Source organism: Pygocentrus nattereri, chromosome 4 (assembly GCF_015220715.1).
Source record: "Pygocentrus nattereri isolate fPygNat1 chromosome 4, fPygNat1.pri, whole genome shotgun sequence".
Taxonomy (NCBI): Eukaryota; Metazoa; Chordata; class Actinopteri; order Characiformes; family Serrasalmidae; genus Pygocentrus; species Pygocentrus nattereri.
Window position 1 is genome coordinate 28,096,459 of NC_051214.1, and position 19,773 is coordinate 28,116,231.

At 41.6% G+C, this 19,773-nt stretch overlaps 1 protein-coding gene across 7 annotated transcripts in view; it reads left to right on the top strand.

The window, feature by feature from the left end:
* Positions 1-2,697, top strand: part of suco (SUN domain containing ossification factor) — a 70,779-nt gene extending 68,082 nt beyond the window's left edge. For 6 of the 7 annotated variants that reach the window (XM_017688831.2, XM_017688847.2, XM_017688854.2 and 3 more), the window contains 2 exons: positions 85-140; positions 1,941-2,697. In XM_017688831.2, the coding sequence (XP_017544320.2) occupies positions 85-140; positions 1,941-2,471 (587 nt within the window). In that variant the 3' untranslated portion in view covers positions 2,472-2,697. The remainder of the gene's footprint in view (positions 1-84; positions 141-1,940) is intronic. The other variant, XM_017688869.2, reaches the window with a different exon arrangement.
* The last annotated feature ends 17,076 nt before the right edge of the window (positions 2,698-19,773 follow it).

Consider the following 19,773-nt stretch of genomic DNA (forward strand, 5'->3'; position numbering starts at 1 on the left):
CTACTTGCAAGTGCACTCATGCTTGTGTGTGTTCATGGTTGCCATACCATTCCTTTAACCTGGCCCCCTCTCTCCCCTCTTTAGTAGGTCCTGATGACTTGTACATTGTAGAACCTCTAAGGTTTTCTCCAGAGAAAAAGGTACAGTGTCCGTTTTGCCTGCAGTGGTGGGCTACTGTGTGCACATGACCATAGTGAGGCGAGGGGCTGAGTTCCAAACCACTCACTTGGCCTCTTTTTTTACCTCTTAGTTTGACTGACCCCTAATGAGGGTTCATTTAAATTAAACTGAACAAAGGCCTGGCTTAAGACTACACACTTAAGAAATAGCCAAGTGAACCACAGGAAGAGAGCAGGGTGTAATATTGAGCACACTGTAGCTTTATTTAGTGCATACACCGGGATAGGGCATAGTGAGTATTTTGGAACACAGCCCCAGCTGTTAATGTTTTGTACTGGCCATGAAGTGAACCTCTTCTCTGCCGACTGATGTTTTAAAAGCCATGGAAATTTTAAATGGCGGTGTTGTCATATTATTCAGCAGGGCTAGGTTTTACTAGTAGCTTGTCCTTCTGTTTTTCCTTCCTGTCATGGCCCTCATTTGTGTCATCCATTTTTAGTAATTATCAGTGTTAATGCAGCTGTAATGTTTTTTGTTTGTTTGTTTTTTCCTTCTTCTGTTTTGGCTTAAAGAGATGGTTTTGCCAGAAATCAAATTTGCACAATTTCCCTCTTGCCTCAAATGATTTGATTAGCTAAGACATGTTTAGTTTTTTAGTTTGAATAATCACACACTTGCCTCAAACTACATTAAGCAATATTGAAAAAGGCTTGCTTCTGGTTTCTGACACTATAAGGCTGATAAATACCCAAATATTGCTGTAGCTATGACAGCTTAACGACTGTCGGCCTATCAAAGCTTAGTCACTTGTTTAGCCACCATAAACCAGCCCATTTTATGCTTAAATTCCAGGACATTACCAGGTTACTTTACTCAGTAATATTTGGGCTTTGTGTAATTCACACCTGCAGCTCTTGCACAGTATTGTACATGCTCATACTTGCCATGAAATTCCTGGTAAACAAGACTTGACGTTCTCAGTAAGAACACCTGACAGTTATTTGATTTCTGAATCATGTGCAAATATACCCTCCCACAGAAAATTAAAACTCAACCATAGAAGCAAAGGTGTCACACATGTTCTGCTTTACTGGCGTCACTTTTACACAGAAGCATCGACGCACACTCAGGGTAAAAGTTTAGATAGAGTTTTCTAGAATTGTGAACAAAATCTAGAAAAAAAAGGGTCAATTCTTGAACTAAATCATCTGAAAATCTAATCTAGACGTTACTGTACTTCCTGATAATGTACCGTCCTGGAAAGTAGCCAGTTTAGTATAGTATATACTAAAGTATAGTTTGTGATTTAAGGTCACTGTAGTTATTCTATTTTATGTGGGTGTGGTGTTTAGAAGGATAACATGTTGCATGTTCAGATCCTACATCCCTACCTACCTACATAGAACAGCCCCCTCCCAGCACTGCATAGTTGTGTTTTCCATGCTTTAACAAATAATTTAGCTCAAGAAGGGGTTAATAAGTAGCATATAGGATATTAATTTGCTATGTTAAAGCAGGAAAAAAACTAAAACAAGCTTCAGATACCCAAATATGTCATGGCTAATACGTTTTGGCTAAAAAAAAATTGAAAAAAAATTGATTCCTGGTTGAAGTCACTCTAATATTGTTGGTTATATGCATATTGTCAAGTGATTCATGCTGAGGTATTGTAGATGGTGTATTTTAATTTAAATTCCTCTCTACACTCACTCGGCACAAAGGTGGTTCCTCTGGCTATTGATGGTTTTACATAAGCCGCTTTCTGACTGCAGAAAAATGAATTTGTTTTCTTTATTTCTTTCTGTGATTTTTGCTCGCAGAAGAAACGCTGCAAAACGAAAGGGGGAGAGAAGGCAGAGACTCTGAGGGCGTCCGTTGCCGAGATGATGATTGCTAATGGCGGCCCTAAGAAAGATGGCATCAGTGTGCCACAATTCCTGCCGTCAACCTGCGATGGCAGCGCGTCCACCTGCTCATCCAGAGATGGTGTGTCTGAGGGCAGCTCTGAAAGCTCCTCCTCCTCCTCCTCCTCTTCTTCCTCGTCCACAGCATCGGATGAGTCCTGCTGCAATGTCCAGTGCAACGGTCAGCTTTCAGCAAGCGTCCCATCAGCCAAGAACAGGATGGAGAAAAGGTCATTTAAGCGCCGGCGCGCCAAGATTGGTGAACAGCAGCAGCAAAAGCAGCAGCTGCCGCCACAGCCACATAGGCGATATGGGGCGGGGCTTCTACATACCCCAATTCCTGTGGCAACGAGTGTCATGCCAACACTACAGGAGCTGATGAAGGGGAAACAGGAACTAACCGTGGGGGCGTTTGGAGTGACCGCAGCTGTGACTGGCCGTGTCTGAGTTTAAAGACCCCCCTCCATCAGCACTGTATCACACGATTAAATCACTCACCTGTACAAATGGACAAAGGGACACGTCACTCCTCTGCTGAATCACCTCTGTTTTGCGTCAGCTAGGAGGAAGAGGTGGATTTAGTCCTGTCCTGTAGTGTTCTCTCTCTCTCTCTCTCTCTCTCTCTCTCTCTCTCTCTCTCTCTCTCTCTCTCTCTCTCTCTCTCTCTCTCTCTCTCTCTCTCTCTCTCTCTCTCTCTCTCTCTCTCTCTCTCTCTCTCTCTCTCTCTCTCTATCTATCTATCTATCTATCTATCTATCTATCTATCTATCTGTGTCTCTATCTGTGTCTCTATCTAACCATTTATAGAGCCAGACTCTGCCAGATATGTTCAAGCACAGAGTGGAGCAAAGGACTCCATTATCTGTGTCTCTATCTAACCATTTATAGAGCCAGACTCTGCCAGATATGTTCAAGCACAGAGTGGAGCAAAGGACTCCATGACAACAGTGATCACCTCCCACGTATTTTCCCTTTCATTCTGAGATCCTCTCCTATTTTATGTGCCTTTATTTGTCCGTTATTTACCTGTCACAAAGAGGTGAACAGTCCACAGATAGAGGTGAAGGGTCCTTTTTCATTTTCTTTCATTTTTGGAGAGAAATACAATTTATTTCCAGGGGGGTTACAAAGAAGACTAACTTTTGAATAGTATGAATGGGACTGTTGTTGTTTGTTGTTTTTTGTCTGTTTGTTGTTTTCCTTCTCCTTTCTTCTCAAGTGGACCAGTACAGTACATGACTCCATCAGTAGATATTTGTTCTTACTCATGGCCAGGATGATGAAAGGGAGGTTCCATTGAGGTTCCTTTCTTTCTTACACACTACCACAGGCCTCAGGTCCCTGCCTGCTGTCTCTTTCCCCACCAGACCCCTCCTACTGCCGCTTTCACTCTCGTATTGTTCAGATATGATCAGTGTTTGCTGCATTCTCTTGTGTTTCTAGTTGAGAAACAGGTTTATTTTTACTAACATGCTCTTTCTCTTTTTTCTCGGCCTGTTCTGCTTGGGTGTAACTCCAGCTCTTTTATTGCTCCTGGTGGTGTTTTTTTTTTTGTTAGTTTTTTTTGTTTTGTTTTGTTTTGTTTTTTTTTTGGTGGGACCAGCGTTGTACTTGGCATCATTGTAGCCCAGAGTTGTCCAGCACTTTACCATGCTTCAGTCCAGTGAATTGAATGGGCAGAACTGAATGAAGAACAGATCCATTTCTATTTCTTTTGTTTCTTTTCACTTTTGTGTCTGACAGGACCCTCTTAATGCTCCTCCTCTCATGTGTTTTGACATGAGGATTATTAATGATGATGATGAGGGTGATGACTGATGACGACGATGATGATGATGATGATGATGATCATAATTATATCATCATCATAAGTTCAGGCAGGGCCTGAACTCAACAGCCGAAAAAAACACATACAACATAAGTCATTCAAATTCATTCCCTTTTATGGCCTTCTGACTCTAGCTTTTTCAAACATGTTTACTGTTTACTCTTTGTTTACTACAACATGAGCCAACATTGGAGAGAGTTGTTTATGCCAGATGGCCAGTCTGAAATGCATACATACATATATTTGATATACACTCATTCTGGCGCACACCCTGTTGGATTCTACAGTGGACACTGCGTTTGCTGTTTTATTTATCTATTTATTTATTTAAATATCACTTTTGACTTGGGCTGTTCTGAGTTCAAGATCCTTGGTCATGCAGGGTCTTCCCTTCCAGTGTCCCTGTAGTGTGTTCACAGTATTTATTTAAGAATGCATGCTTTGCACACATAATTCTCCATAGAATCTACCCATGGAATATGCAATGGTACAGATACCCTAGGATGCTTTCTTGTTTTTGTCCTTCTTAATTACATTTCTGTTTTACTGAGTACAGAAAAAGCTGGAGTCTGAGTGCCAGCAGAGGAGTCTGAGTGCCAGCCGAAACCCACATCAGATTTCATTACATAGATTAACAGTTTTCATTTTGTTTTTGAAATTACCTTTAATTTTGAATTCTTTCTAATGTGCGAAGCCAGACGTCAGACACTGGTTAAAGAAAGTGCGTCTGCTTCTGTCTGAGGTTTAAAAAAATGGTCTGTTCTGACGAGTTCATGTCTGATTGATAGTAATTTAAAAGAATGCTGGAGCTCTGCTTAACTGTGTCTGTCACATTTTTCTAAGTCGCCTGCTTTCATTGTGTGATACCTCCTTTCAGCATGCATCTCTCTCCCATTCCTACACGCGCCCCTGTAAAAGAAGCATTACTTCACCCTCACTGGCATTGTACCTGCTGCTGTTTCTCTCCTGTTCTCTCTTTCGCTCTCATGTATATGTATGTATGTATGTATGTATGTATGTATGTATGTATGTATGTGTATGTATGTCTGCACTCACTGGACCACTCTACTCACTGTAGTTTTATTCTGTTGGACGAACTGTTTAAACGTAGCATGATTTTAGCTAACTGGTCTTTGTGTCGCAATTTCATTCACTCACCCTTTCTCCTCTAAAAAGAACAGTAAGCTCTCTCTAAGCATAAGAAATGTGATTTGGGGGGAATTAAAGGGAACAGATCAGAATGGTTCTCAGAGTTATTCCACATTCGGGGGGCTTAATGCTTTTTATGCATCTCTATCATGATCTCTTTCTACTTTTGTTTTTCTTTTTTGAATGTGTGTGATAACATGTTCGTGTAATTTGTGTTTTGTGTATGTACGGATGTTGTTTTGAACAGTGTGGAAGGAAAAGTATATTTGGAGAGAACCTGTCCTATAATCCGGTGGCCGGAGACCTGCGTCTGTGTGTGTGATGCAGGCTCTCTCTCAGCACTTTGGAATGCTCCTCATGCCTTTTATTGTTTTATTTTCTACACTAGACTTTGTTCAAGTGCTTCTTCTCCCCCATGCTTTTCTTCACTCTGGCGGCCTCTAGTGGCTACATGTTCCTGTGTTAAACCAGAGAATAGATGGCACCAAGAACACACCAGATGATCTGAGGAAAAGCTGCACAGTATTTTTTTTAAAATTTGGAACAGGAGTAACTGTAACTACAAAGATGTAGTGCCAATAGAAACTGTGAATTTCTAAATAAAAACACTTTGTCTTTGATGAACGTGTGTTTAGCTGCGTTACTTTGGTTTCAGTATATGGTGTGACATTGTGGGCAGGACATGCAGGGTAGCTTAATAATCATGGGTGAGCGTGAGAGTATGGAATTTGAAGTCAAGAAAATGAATACTATAAAAACAGTGCAATGATTGTTGATCAGTCAAGTTAAACAGGACTAATTATGCTCTCTATGTATTGAAATGACTGGATCGGAGGCCATCTACGATCTGCTCAGCAAACCATGTTGTGACGTAATTCATTTTAGCAGTAGAACAGGAGAGGGAGTGTGTTATCACAAAATAAGAATGGGTCTATTGCTTTTATACAGCAGCTAAATAAAATAAACTGGGCAGTCAATGGGGCATTTCATGTTTTAATGTTTGTAATTCCTTCCACCAAATTATAGTTCCTTAACAAGCAGCTTGTTGCTACATCAGAGTAACAAGCTCCGCCCACTCGCTGCACAGCCAGCAGTTCGTTCTCCAGCTCCACGCAGACCAACTGACAGGTTGGGAATTTAATATCGTCTCCTCTTCAGAGTCTGACCAAATTGGCTGTCGGTCAAATATGATCTAAGGATCCATTTTCTGTTTGTGGCAAAGTAGGAAGTAAAAACGTTCAAATAGCTTGAGCGTCTCCTAGAGCTGCCAAAGTCGTTGCTTAGCAACAGCGTCTTAGCAGAATGATGGTGATTGTGAAAAACCTGTGATGTTATGGCGAAATAACAGCTCTGTTAGAACACCTCACAAGCAATCAGCTTACATGGCCAGAACTACCTGTTGTATAAAACGATACATTTCATACCTCTTCTTTAAATACTCCATTAAAGCAGTAGTTGGGAAAAATGCACAATTTTCCCTGAGTGGATGAATCAATATGTTTTATGTATAAAACGTTTAAGTTTTGTTCTTGAGTGACAAGGCCAACTGTTAGTGGAACCTTCCTCTCAACCAATGAGCGCTAAGCAAACTGCATTCATGAGTCATCACACACTTAAGTGATCACAAATACACTTGCTGATGCAGTGTCTGTAGCTGTATGATGTACTAGTGTCTATAACAATGGACACAAGTACATTCAATATTTAGGCTTTAGTTTAGCTGCTACCACTATGCTAGCTATGAAATGCAATGTTCATTTGTAAAGATGTTCATGTAGTCTGCATGATGATGAATGGTGGGATATAAGTTTCCATTACTATTAATTTATGTATTTGTATAGCACAGCCATGCCTTGACTCATCATTTGGGATATATTTCACCCTATTACTGGGCAGTGGCAGTTAAGTGGTTATCATCCTGGACACTTGAGCACAGGGCCATATAGTCTTAAGGGTGCATGAGTAGGTTTTTATTTTCTGAAAAGTAATCATTTTAGTGTAGGTTCATTGCATGTCAGTTTTTAGTTTGATCAACGTTGTAAAAGGAGGTAATTGATGAGGCTAGAACTAGTTTGACTTGGCTTGGTGGTTGACTATCATTAAAGACAGCCAAGCACGGAATGAATCTGCTTCCACTTTCATTTACACACTGAAAAAAACAAAAACTACTTTTTCACATAAATTCTACTTTATTTTACCTAGTTTAGCAGTTCACGTGATAGTTTTGATTGTTTTTGTGATTTTGAAAACTGCCGCCTGAGGGATCACTCCTTTGAAATCTAGACTCTCTCTGCCGGCACTGGGCAGCTCCTCTCCAGCCATACTCATCCAGTCTGCGTTCAATTGAATGTCCTCTTTATCTCATTCACTTTTCCTCTCATCTTGGTCTCTTTTATAGTTTATTCTGCGACCCTTCCCACGTGTTCCTCTCCGGGTCTTTCTCTTTTGTTGATTTGTTTTGGCTTCATTCCCAGGAGAGTTGTTCTTCAATGGTTTTATTTCAGCTAGAAAAAAACATCAGAGAAATCAGCAACAAAACTCACAAATAATCTAACCTGGAGCAAAGACCTTGCACCTAATACTTCAATGATTAAAGTGTTAAAACGTGTGTTTCATTACAAATACAGACACCCGTATCAGATCAGAGCCATCTCTACATTTTACTCACCAGACTGGTCGACTGTTCCTCCAGTCTCATCAGTGAAATCTGCCCAACTTTTAATGGGTTCAGAATCAGGCATCACCTCTTTTCCTGCAATAAATCAGATTTTAAAACAAAAAAACGATTTGATTATTTCAGATTTGAAATGTTGATGTTTCAAAACAGACCAAAAGAGCAGATATTTGGTTTTATATTATTTGGTGTGAATTGGTGATGGTTGAAGATGGTCTTTGGTTCCATAGCGTTTGGTTCCATAGAGTTTAACTACTTCATTCTTAATAAATTGTGGTTTCTATTACTTACCAAGGGCTTGTTTGACAACCGTCTCTGTCTCGTCCAGCTGAATGTCCGTCAGGTTGTTTAGGTCATCAGCCTCTGGTTCCACATCAGTGACCTTGTGCAGCTCATTACCTGCTTGAAATGTTGAAAGTATTAGCAGTTGTTCAGCTTCTTATGTCCTTAATATCTGTTTCTCTTTTACTCACCGAGACTGTGGTTCTCAACATCACTCAGCAGGCCTACCATCAGACAATTTCTGATGTTCCAGTCTGTTTCACCATCAGATATCTTTTCCACATCTTTTCATGCAGGAGACAGAAATATTCATTAAATCCTGACGTAAGTAAGATATTTGGTGTTATGTAGTAGTATTTGATGAAGGCTGAAGATGGTGGTTGGAGGAGGAGATGCTGATATTGTTATATTAAATCCTGATTTAAATTTTTAACAGTTTAACTGTTGTTTTCTTCATTATATCTAGCATTCATTTGCACTACTCACCCAGAGGACGGTCATTAAGTGTGTCTGTTTCATCCAGATTAGTCTGAATGCTGTGTGTAGAGGGTTCAGCTTCAGTATCTGCCACGTTCATCTCTTCACAACCTGATTCAAAGAAACAGAGACAGAATTTTCTATAAATTCTTGATTATTACTTCTGTACTTCTGTTTAACTGTGATTTTCTTCATGATATCTAGTGTTAATTTGCACTACTCACCCAGAGGATGGTCATTAGGTGTGTCCACTTCATCCAAATAACTCTGCATGTTGAGTGTCGGGGCCTCAGGCTCGGTGTCTGTAGCATTCATCACTTCACCTCCTAATTCAAAGAAAAAGTGAGGCAATTTTCTATGAAATGTTAATTAAACTCGACCGAAAGCTGGTATTACGTCTCAGTAGTTATGGTAAAGTGAAGGAATCTGTGAATGAGCAGATTCTGTAATAGGTGTGTCTTGAACATCATGTGAAGAGTTTATTAAGCATTTATTTTTCAGTTTATTTTCATAAATCAATATTTTAAAAACATCTGTGGCATTTTGTGTTTATTATATATTATTCATTTCTTTTACTCACCCAGCGATTCGGCCTCGATCTTGTCAACGATAAGGAGCATCAGCTGTTTAACGGCGTCAACCTCAGCTTCGGTGAGTGTCGCCTCAAACATCTCATCTCCTGCTTTAACATAGATAAATATCAATGATTATAAAACATCAACAACCATGTGATCAGCTTTATTTTAGAAAAATAAACAGATATTATTATATCATATTTCATATTTTTAAAGTGATATCTCTGGGATTGTTAGCTTATATATATTTTTAATGTTAACAGAATATCAGCAGTTCTTCTGATGTATTGTTGTTATGCCATCAGCTCAGTTGCTGTATGTACCCAGATGTTGCTCCATGCTGTCCTCAGTCTCATCCAGATAAATGTTCATGAGCTGCTCAAGTGCTTCAGCCTCTGTTTCAGCAGGCATCATCTTCAGCTCGACATTTTCTGTTTTCACACGAATCAGAACTGTCAGTTTACCAGCTGTGACATTTTCATGATATCAGTTATTAATTTTCTGTACTAACCCAGAGCTGTGCTGTTTGCTGCAACATCTTTCAGTAACAGTGATAGTAGCATCTGCTCAATCAGTGTTATCACGATGTTATTTAAGCAATAGAACACGAGATGTTATTCGCGATAACACACCCCTCGGGTGTTCTACTGCTTTTAAACAGCAGTTAAATTAATAAAGTAAGAACTTAATAAACTGGGCCATGAATGCGGCGTTTAATATGTTTTAATGTTCAGTTCCTTCCACCAAATTATAGTTCCTTAGCCAAGCAGCTAGTTGCTACGTCAGAGTAACGAGTTCCGCCCACTTGCTGCACAGCTGGCAGCTCGTTCTCCAGCTCCTTACACCAAATTTCCAAACGGTCATCACCACTGAGCAGGTTTTCAATCAGCTGTGGCAAAAAACAGTTAAAAACCTGGAGTTTTCCAGAAATGATCCGATTACCATTGGCCAAACGTGTAGTCTCATCTTCAGAGTCTGACCAAATCAGTTTTTGCTAGATCAGTGTTAATGTTTTGTTCAGCCAGTCTGTAAAGCATTTAACAGCCCATTTAGCTTGGTGAAAGGTGTTGGGTTCATTTCTGGCTGATTCCAGGTTGTTTAGGTGTTTTTCTACAACAGAAAGCTTCTTCAGCTTCTCTTTCTCTGTTTTCACATTAAGATATACTGTCAGTTCTCCAGCTTTGTCCTTTTCATGATATCAGTTATTAATGACTCCTGCCTTAGTGCTCATCATCTGATTTTCCACTTTTTCAATAACGCAAGATTAATACATTGTATTCTTGAGAGCTGCTTTATGAGAGATGTTGCTTTTTTTTAGTTGAGTTTTTTTATTCATATTTGAAATTGAATGTTCATGTGGACGTTTGGTATTCAGTGCTGGATTCATTCATCTTAGCATTATTATCAGTAGTTTGTAGTCCTGTTTTTTTCTGGCAGATATTAACTTCCATTTCTTACCCAGAGCTTGGTTGTTATCTGCCTCCTGCTCTTTCGGGTCAGTGCACACCAGTGGTGTGATGTCTATGGCCTTGGCTTCAGCCTCAATCTGAACCAGTGAAGTTTCCCTTAGATCACTGCTGGCTTCAGGAATATCTTCACTGGTTAGGAAGTCCTCATATAGAAGAGTTCCAGTCTTCTCAGGTATCACAGCAGAAATATTGTCCAAGCTGCCAGGCACAAGACCTGCTAGGATGTGTGGAGCTTCACTTTCCTTCTCTCCTTCTGCTGGCTGTGGGCTTGCTTGGCTTTCTTCTGCCCTTTGTCTTTTCTTTTTTCTGTTGTTCCTTCCTTTGTCTTGTTCTCCACTTTTTCTTCTTCTTGACTTTGCCTCCACTCTTCAGTTGTTCGTCATGTGCCTTGTTCTCTGTGTCTGAGTCGGACTGCTGGCCTCTGCAACACCAAAACCAGAGGTAGCTCATTGTGCTGCTGGTCTGCTCTCTCGTCTCAATACAGAATGATTTGAGAATGTAGTGCGTGTGGAGTTTATCTGTGTCAGAGCCGTTATGACATCACTATGTTTTAAATATCGTTCCATCAGGTGAGAAAGTCGCCCATTATGATGTCACTGATCTACACTGTAGTTGCTGCAGTCAAATGGATGTGAATTATATATAAAATTGGCATCTGTGTGTTAAATTATACAAGAGGTTTTTGCTCAAACTCCTAACATTTGTGTCTGTATTATATACCAAGGCTTATTATTAAGTAACTATAGGGACTTCAATGCATGCTAAAGGAGCTTTTCTTTGGTTATACAAGGGTGTAGTAAAACTTTGTCTTGGTTAGGGGTTCATTTCCCAGTCACAGCTTTACATAAAAGGAAAATTGCTTTAAACTGTTCATTGTGGCAGTCAATGTGCTTTGACTGTACATATTATTACACTGGAATACATACAAATGAACATAAATACAGTAAAAAGTCACAAGAATTGCTTGCTTCTCACTGTGTTTCAGCCATCGCATGAATTTATTCACTTCCATCAGCAGTTTATCTGATTTGACATAATGCACCACATAATCATGTCAAATAACATCATTTCAATGACTGATCTCACTGTATATAATGTAGAGGAAAGAACCCTGAACAAAGATGGATACACAGATATGAAGATGAACACTTAACTAGTGGAGTAAATGTGTTTCATGTAATTTTTTTACAATTTTGAATTGCTTCATGTAACTGTGAAGTCACAAATAAATTATGTTGCATGTATCTTGCAATCTGTAACTGTAGAACCTGTCAAACTGTACACATTTTGGAACAGTACTTTGAAAACAAAAGACTACCATGTAGATCAAATAGCATCTGCAACATGACATTTTGGTTAACTTTGGGGACAATTGAACTTTGAGTTGAGTCCATCTCAACACATAGAATAAGTGACAGCTCTGTTTTTTTCATCTTAAGTTTAAGTGATACTTATTAGTCCCACAACGGGGAAATTTCACCTCTGCATTTAACCCATCCATGAAGTGAAACACCACATACACACTAGTGAGCACTCACACACTAGGGGGCAGTGAGCACACTTGCCCGGAGCGGTGGGCAGCCCTATGCACAGCGCCCAGGGAGCAGTGGGAGTTAAGTTTCTTGCTCAAGGACACCTCAGGCATGTACTGTTGGCACTGGGGATTGAACCAGCAACCTTCTGGTCACAGGATCAGTTCCCTAACCTCCAGCCCATGACTGCCCTAAAGTTTCTTAACTGCTTCTTATTAACACTGTAGTTCTTTATATCTTGGTGACAACAAGAAGGAATGGCCCAACAAAGGACATCCAGATGTTCGTCACTTCAATCATGTTTCTTGATCTGGTTAAACGGGTCTCTGACAAAATCAGCAGCATCCCTTGTTCCATCCATTTTAACAATGTGAGTTTCTTACACACTTTCCTGGAAACAGAAACAAACAAACAGCAGTAACAGTATCTGATGGTGATACAGATGAATTAAACAATCAGACTGAACGTTTTCTTAATACACTGTAAATGGCTTCATCTGTCCCTGCATAATTAGGTGTCCTGCAACTCTAAGAGCAGTGATGGATGCTAATCGTATAAAGGGGGAAAGGGAGTCTTCACTTTGAGTTTGGTATCTGTGACCTGATGTCAACGGTTCTATTCAAATTTCTCCTCTCAGTCAGCCATGTCCCTATCTTACAGGTAACACTATTTACAGTGTGAAGTATGTCCAAATTTTGCCCTTGACTTAAAACTGCTGCATCAGTAAGTAAATAAACTTAGAACAAACAGCCTTTTCCATTTAGCCTCTAGTGGAACAGCTGTGTGATTTTAATGGTGACTCCTTGTCCTGCCGAAATTGTATCCACCCCCTCTTTTCAACAGTGATTCTTATGGCCTCTGAAAACAACAGATTTTATTATAAATTAGTTTCTTCCCCCACCGAATCCACATCCAACACCCCCCAGACAAACAGTAACAGTAACATCTTTGAACAAAAACTGCAATAACATTACTTGAATTACTCACTGTTGTGTCTGATAAATCAATTATGTTGTTTTGTTTAGAAAGGGAGTTGGATCTCTGTGTGCCAGGTGACGGACAGAAGTGGCCGTGATGTGATGTGGCCAAATTTGCAGCCTCTTTTATTTGGGCTGTAGGTTTGTGGTGCTTAGTGTTTGGGGATTAGGAGATAAGGAATTCCTGGAATTTCTATATTCCTTAACAAGCTGCATCCTATAAGAACTTCAGGTTATAAGACTTTATTACAAAGTGAATAGGAATAAAATGTCTAAGTAAATACGAACCATCACACTGTGCTGGTTGTTTGGTTGATGGGAGGATTAAATTTTTTTTTCTGAATTGTTTTTCCTTTTTCTGTCGTTTTATTTGACTCATCAGTGAATTGTCCAGCACTATGTTATGTTCAATTTTTGAAGTGCTTTTGCTTTTTTCAGGTGTTTGTGAACGATTGTCCGGCACGTGAAATTAACTACCTCTTTAGCAGTAACAGCTGTTTACCGGGAGCCAGAGCGCCAGACATTATTGGCAACCTTATTCGAGGACAGTCATTCATATAGGGGCCAATGATATTCATCTGTGGCAGTCTGAGATAATTAAGGGTTGAAAGGACCGGCCGTTTTTGGTCCGTTTATGAAGAGGAACCAGAGAGTGGATCACATGTCCTGTGGAAAGTCTCAGTCTCAGCGAGCGTGCTCGGGGCAGGAAGACAGAACCACTCTCGTAATCAGTCAAAGAGTTTATTAAGTCTTCTGCACAAAGAAAGAAGGGCACTCCTTCTTTTATACAAACACGTCCTGCCCTGTTGCGTACAAGCAAACAGGGTGGACCCAAATAAGTTGTCTAACAGTCATGAAATGCTAAGCTGACACTCACGGACCACCGGAACTGCCCAAAGGAGGGGGGCTTCTGCTCTGTGTACGACAATCTTACCTACAAAAGAAAACAAATGGTTCTGGACAGAATGTTGTCCCGATAAGAGGAGCAAGTTGTTTGTGCATACTGCCAAGGACAGTAGCTATGCTTGCTGCAAAGTCTGCTTAGAGCAGAGTTAGAGCAGAGTTAACCCTTTCAAGGGTAATATTAGAGAGGTGATTAAACAGGCCTAGATGATGTCCGATACCATAATTTGCTCTGGCCCCATCCCAATGCAGCACAGTACTACAGCAGGCTTTCAGCGTTAAGCTGCTGAATGTCCAAGTGGTTTTCGGAAAATCAACTGGGCTTTATAGATAATTGGTTAAATTTCAAAGGCAAACCTGGTCTCATAGGTAGGGATGGTGTCCACCCCACGTGGGAGGGTGTTGCCTTACTTTCTTGCAGCATAGCTCATAGTCTTTTAGTTAGTCAGCAGAGTAGTGTAAATAGCTGCTGACAATCCAGAGCCGGGACCAGGCTGCAGACAGACAGGCTAAACTGACCATCTGCGAACTGCCTTGAGGCGTCACCCAGGTTCAACTTTATTGAGACTGTGTCTTTGCTTTGAATTAAAAATAAATGTAATCATAAAAAAACTCAATCAGCCCGTTTAAACAACCTAATCAACATATATCCGTATGCAGATGATAGCACTAACACCCTAGATCTAAAGTTTGGATCACTCAATTTAAGATCACTAAACTCAAAAGCAGTCATCGTAAATGAAATTATAAGTGATCATAAATTTGACGTTTTCTGTCTCACTGAAACATGGATTAGACCAGATGAATATTCAGCCTTAAATGAAGCTGTAGGCTATAATTATGTACATAGGCCAAGATTATCAGGCAAGGGAGGTGGAGTATGTGTAATCTACCACAATACACTAGATATTAGTCAGAAACAATGTGACACCATCATCACTTCCTTTGAGGTCCTTTCCATTCACGTTACAAATCCAGTCACAAAAAAGAACTTTTCATTATTTAACATTTACAGACCACCAGGGCCCTACTCTGAATTTTTAAAAGAATTTAGTGATTTCACTGCAAACCTGGCTGTGTGCAATGACAAAGTAATAGTTGTAGGGGATTTTAATATTCACTTTGAGAAGGTAGATGACCCACTAAAAAAGGCATTTACTTCAGTTCTAGACTCTGTTGGTATTACCCAAAATGTGACAGGGCCTACACTCTACTGTAGTCACACTATAGATTTAGTTTTGACACTAGGTGTGTTGTTATGCGTTGCTTAAATATACTCCATTACCCAGAAGGCAGGGGGGACCAGAGGGTGCTGACGGGGAGTTTTTAGTTCAGTAAAGTCACAGATAAACCCACGCTGACCGTGTGTGTCTATTCATTAATGCACTACACGGCATAACATGGTGTCAGATGGTGAAAATCTTTGAAAGTAAGCAGGAAAGATGAGTTTCGGTGACGAGTGAGCGAGTTTGAGCTGTGAGGTTGTGCCTACGAGCCTAGAAGTGAAATGTGTAATGCTAACGACGGAGGAGAACGGCAGCAGCATTAGCGGTGAGGAAAGCACGGGAGAACTCGGCGAACACGGAGAAGAAGTGGTGCCAGAGACGTCACAATCACCGCAGCAGAATCCGTCGACTGGAAGGACAGAAAGAAGACCCGCAGTCATGGATAAGCTAAGTCCACCCTCACCCATGCAGTTTAGTGGAAATCTCGCAGATAATTGGTAAAGGTTCAAGCAGAGATTTGAAATATATCTAGCTGCTAGCGGAGCGGGGCAAGGGGACGAGAAATTGCAAGCTCAAATCTTTCTGCATGTCATTGGGGAAGACGCGTTGGACATTTATAACAGTTTCCAAACTGCAGCCGCTGATCTGAAACTATCTACACTGTTGAAGAAATTCGAAGAGTACTTCGTGCCTACAAAAAACATAACGTTTGAGAGATACAAGTTCTTTTCCTGTGACCAAAAGCCTGGCAATGCTTTCGATCTGTACCTGGCAGAACTGTATACTTTAAGCAAGACATGCGAGTTCGTTGCACTGAGAGATTCACTAATAAAGGACCGCATAGTTTGTGGAATTGCAGACAATGGCCTGAGAGAGAGATTGCTAAGAGAGAAAGATCTGACTTTGGATAAGGCAGTAGACCTGTGCAGGGCATCACAGAGCTCACGCGAGCAAGTCAAAGAACTGGCCAGAACAGAAATAGCTGTGCATGCAGTAAGAACAAAGGAGCAGCATAAGAAACGCCAATGTAAACAAAAAGAAGACAAAATGGTGGATGGCACTTGTAAGAAATGTGGAGGCAGTCACGTGCCAAGAACATGTCCAGCTTATGGGAAAACGTGTAATAATTGTGGAAAAAGAAACCATTATGCAAAATGCTGCACGGCTGAGACAAAGAAAAAAGTGCATACACTGGACAAGGAAGCAGATGAGTTTTTCGTGGATGTGGTACAGGCATCCCATGCTGAAAAAGAAGAATGGGTTGTTCCAGTGACTGTAAATGAGACAACAATACCGTTTAAGTTGGATACGGGGGCACAGGTAAACTTGTTGTCATTTGCTGATTACAAAACGCTAAAAATAAAAAGCAAGATACATCCAGTGAAATTGAAAGTGACAGGTTACACCGGAGAAAGTGTACCAGTTAAAGGCAGCTGTATAGTTACATTCAAACACAAAGGCCAGATGTTAAAGGCGCAGTTGTTGATTGTTGAAAAGGAAGTGCAACCAATACTAGGTGTAACTGCATGTGAGAAACTCAATCTCGTAAAGAGAGTGTTTATGGTGGCTTCGCAGACAGCAGACAAAAAGAACACAGACAACGGTGATCAAGACACTTTAATGACAGAGTTCAAGGATGTTTCTGAGGGACTAGGCTGCTTACCAGGTGAACACAAAATACATGTGGACGAAACAGTTGCACCAGTAGTTCACGCATGCCGAAAAGTTCCATTTGCACTGAGAGAAAAACTGAAGGAAGAATTAGGAAGAATGGAAAAACTGAAGGTCATACAGAAAATCAATGAACCGACAGACTGGGTGAGTTCCCTTGTCATCGTACAAAAGAAAAATGGTGCATTACGCATATGTCTGGATCCCAGAGATTTGAATAAAGCAGCCAAAAGAGAGCATTTCAAGTTGCCAACCCGTGAGGAGATTATGTCTCAGTTCGCAGGAGCCAAGTGGTTCAGTAAACTTGATGCGTCTTCTGGGTTCTGGCAGATGAAGCTTGACGACGCTAGTTCAAGACTCTGTACTTTCAACACGCCAGAAGGAAGATACCGATTCCTCCGTCTTCCATATGGAATCCTATCTGCTCCAGAGGTCTATCACAAGACTATTCACACCACATTCGAGCACATTCCAGGAGTCACAACCATAATGGATGACGTGATAGTGTGGGGATCCACAAGAGAGGAACATGACACAAGGCTACGACAAGTGCTTGAGCGGACACGAAGTGTCAACCTGAAGCTAAACAGAGACAAATGTGAATTCGCGGTCAAGTCACTGACGTTCATCGGAGATGTTGTTTCTGAGAAAGGGGTGAGTCCTGACCCAAGAAAGATGTCAGCCATAGTCAATATGGAGAGGCCCCAGAACAAGGATGAGGTGAGGCGGTTCTTAGGGATGGTCACATACCTAGCTAAGTTCATACCCCAGCTGTCTGCCATTTCAGCTCCACTCAGGATGCTGCTAGAGCAGAAAAATGAGTGGATGTGGCTACGACAGCAAGAGGAGTGTTTTCAGAACCTGAAAAAGATACTCATCTCAGAGCCAGTGCTTAGGTTCTATGATCCCAAACGAGAGACAAGAATCTCAGCTGATGCTTCTCAAGATGGCTTAGGAGCCGTCCTTCTACAGTTGCACGAGGAAACATGGCAACCTGTGGCCTATGCGTCGAGGGCCCTCACCAGCGCTGAGGTCAATTATGCGCAAATTGAGAAGGAATTTCTGGCCACCACGTATGCATGCGAACATTTCCACCAGTATGTATATGGGCAGACTGTAGAAGCAGAGACAGACCATAAACCATTGGTCGCCATCATGTCCAAGCCATTGACTGACTGTCCACTGAGAATACATCCATCCATCCATCCATCCATCCATCCATTTTCTAAGCCGCTTCTCCGTCAGGGTCGCGGGGGGGAGCTGGAGCCTATCCCAGCAGTCTTTGGGCGGAAGGCAGGATACACCCTGGACAGGTCGCCAGTCCATCGCAGGGCAGACACACAGACACAGACAGTCACTCACACACTCACACCTAGGGACAATTTAGCATATCCAATTGGCCCGACTGCATGTCTTTGGACTGTGGGAGGAAACCGGAGAACCCGGAGGAAACCCACGCAGACACGGGGAGAACATGCAAACTCCACACAGAGAGGACCCCGGTCACCCGGCCGGGGAATCGAACCCAGGCCCTCCTTGCTGTGAGGCGACAGTGCTACCCACCACACCACCGTGCCGCCCCACTGAGAATACAGCGTATGTTAATACGACTGCAGAAATACGATGTGAAATTGACATATACACCAGGAAAATACATGTATGCAGCTGATACACTGTCACGGGCTGTTGACAAACATGAGAAACCAGACAAGGAAAAATGTGCTGACATACAGGCATATGTTGACATGATCATGACATCACTTCCTGTGTCACATGAAAGATCAGAACAACTTAAACAAGAAACTGAAAAGGATGAGACATTGACAGAACTCAAGAGGATGATCAAACAAGGCTGGCCTGAGCACAAGAGCGACTGTCCACAGCGAGTTCAAGATTACTGGACCTGCAAAACAGAGCTGACAGTGGTCGACAACATTGTGTTCAAGGGCAACAAGTTTGTAATTCCAACTTCAATGCGCAAAGACATGCTCAGGAAGATACATGAAGGGCACCTGGGGGAAGAAAAGTGTAAACGCAGAGCTCGTGAAGTCATGTATTGGCCGAGAATGTACCAAGACATAAGCATGACCACAGCCTCATGTGAAGTGTGCTTGACTTACAGATCCAAGCAGCAGGCAGAACCACTTATGTCTTACTCTGTGCCAGGTAGACCATTCTACAGAGTAGGAGTGGATCTGTGCGAATGCCATGGAAAGAGCCATATAGTGGTGACAGATTACTTCTCAAACTACCCTGAGGTCGCAACATTGCAAACAACATCTAGCAAGGCAGTCATTGCATTCCTGAAGACTGTATTTGCAAGGCATGGAGTCCCATGTGAACTGATATCGGATAATGGTCCACAATTCGCAAGCAGTGAATTTGCTGACTTCGCAAAAGAATGGGGTTTTCAGCACATAACATCTAGCCCACATTATCCTAGGTCCAATGGCCTTGCAGAGAGCTCAGTCAAAGTTGTCAAAGGTCTCATGAAGAAAGCGCACGATGGAAAAGAAGACTTTCATCACAGCCTGATGATCTACAGAAGTGCGCCACTGCAGAACGGCCTGTCACCAGCCCAAATGCTAATGGGACGACGCTTGAGAACCAATCTGCCAATGCATGATAATCTCTTGACACCCAAAGGAGCACACAAGATCAAAATTGACAAAGAAAAAGACAAAGAGAAACAAAAACTGCAACACGACAAAAGAGCAAGGAAACTGCGCGTATTAAGGCCTGGAGAACAAGTCAGGATCAGAGATCATGTGACAGGCATCTGGAATCTGCAGGGTTCAGTGCAAAAAGAGGTGGCACCACGCTCTTATGAAGTTCAGACGGAGCATGGAGGGTCTCTGAGAAGAAACCGTGTCGATCTCAAGCCACAAATGTCAAAACAGACAGGGGTGGAACAGCCTGACACAATGCCGCAAGCCGGAGACAACACCCTGAAGCATACCGTGGAACCGGAAGTGCCAGCAACTGT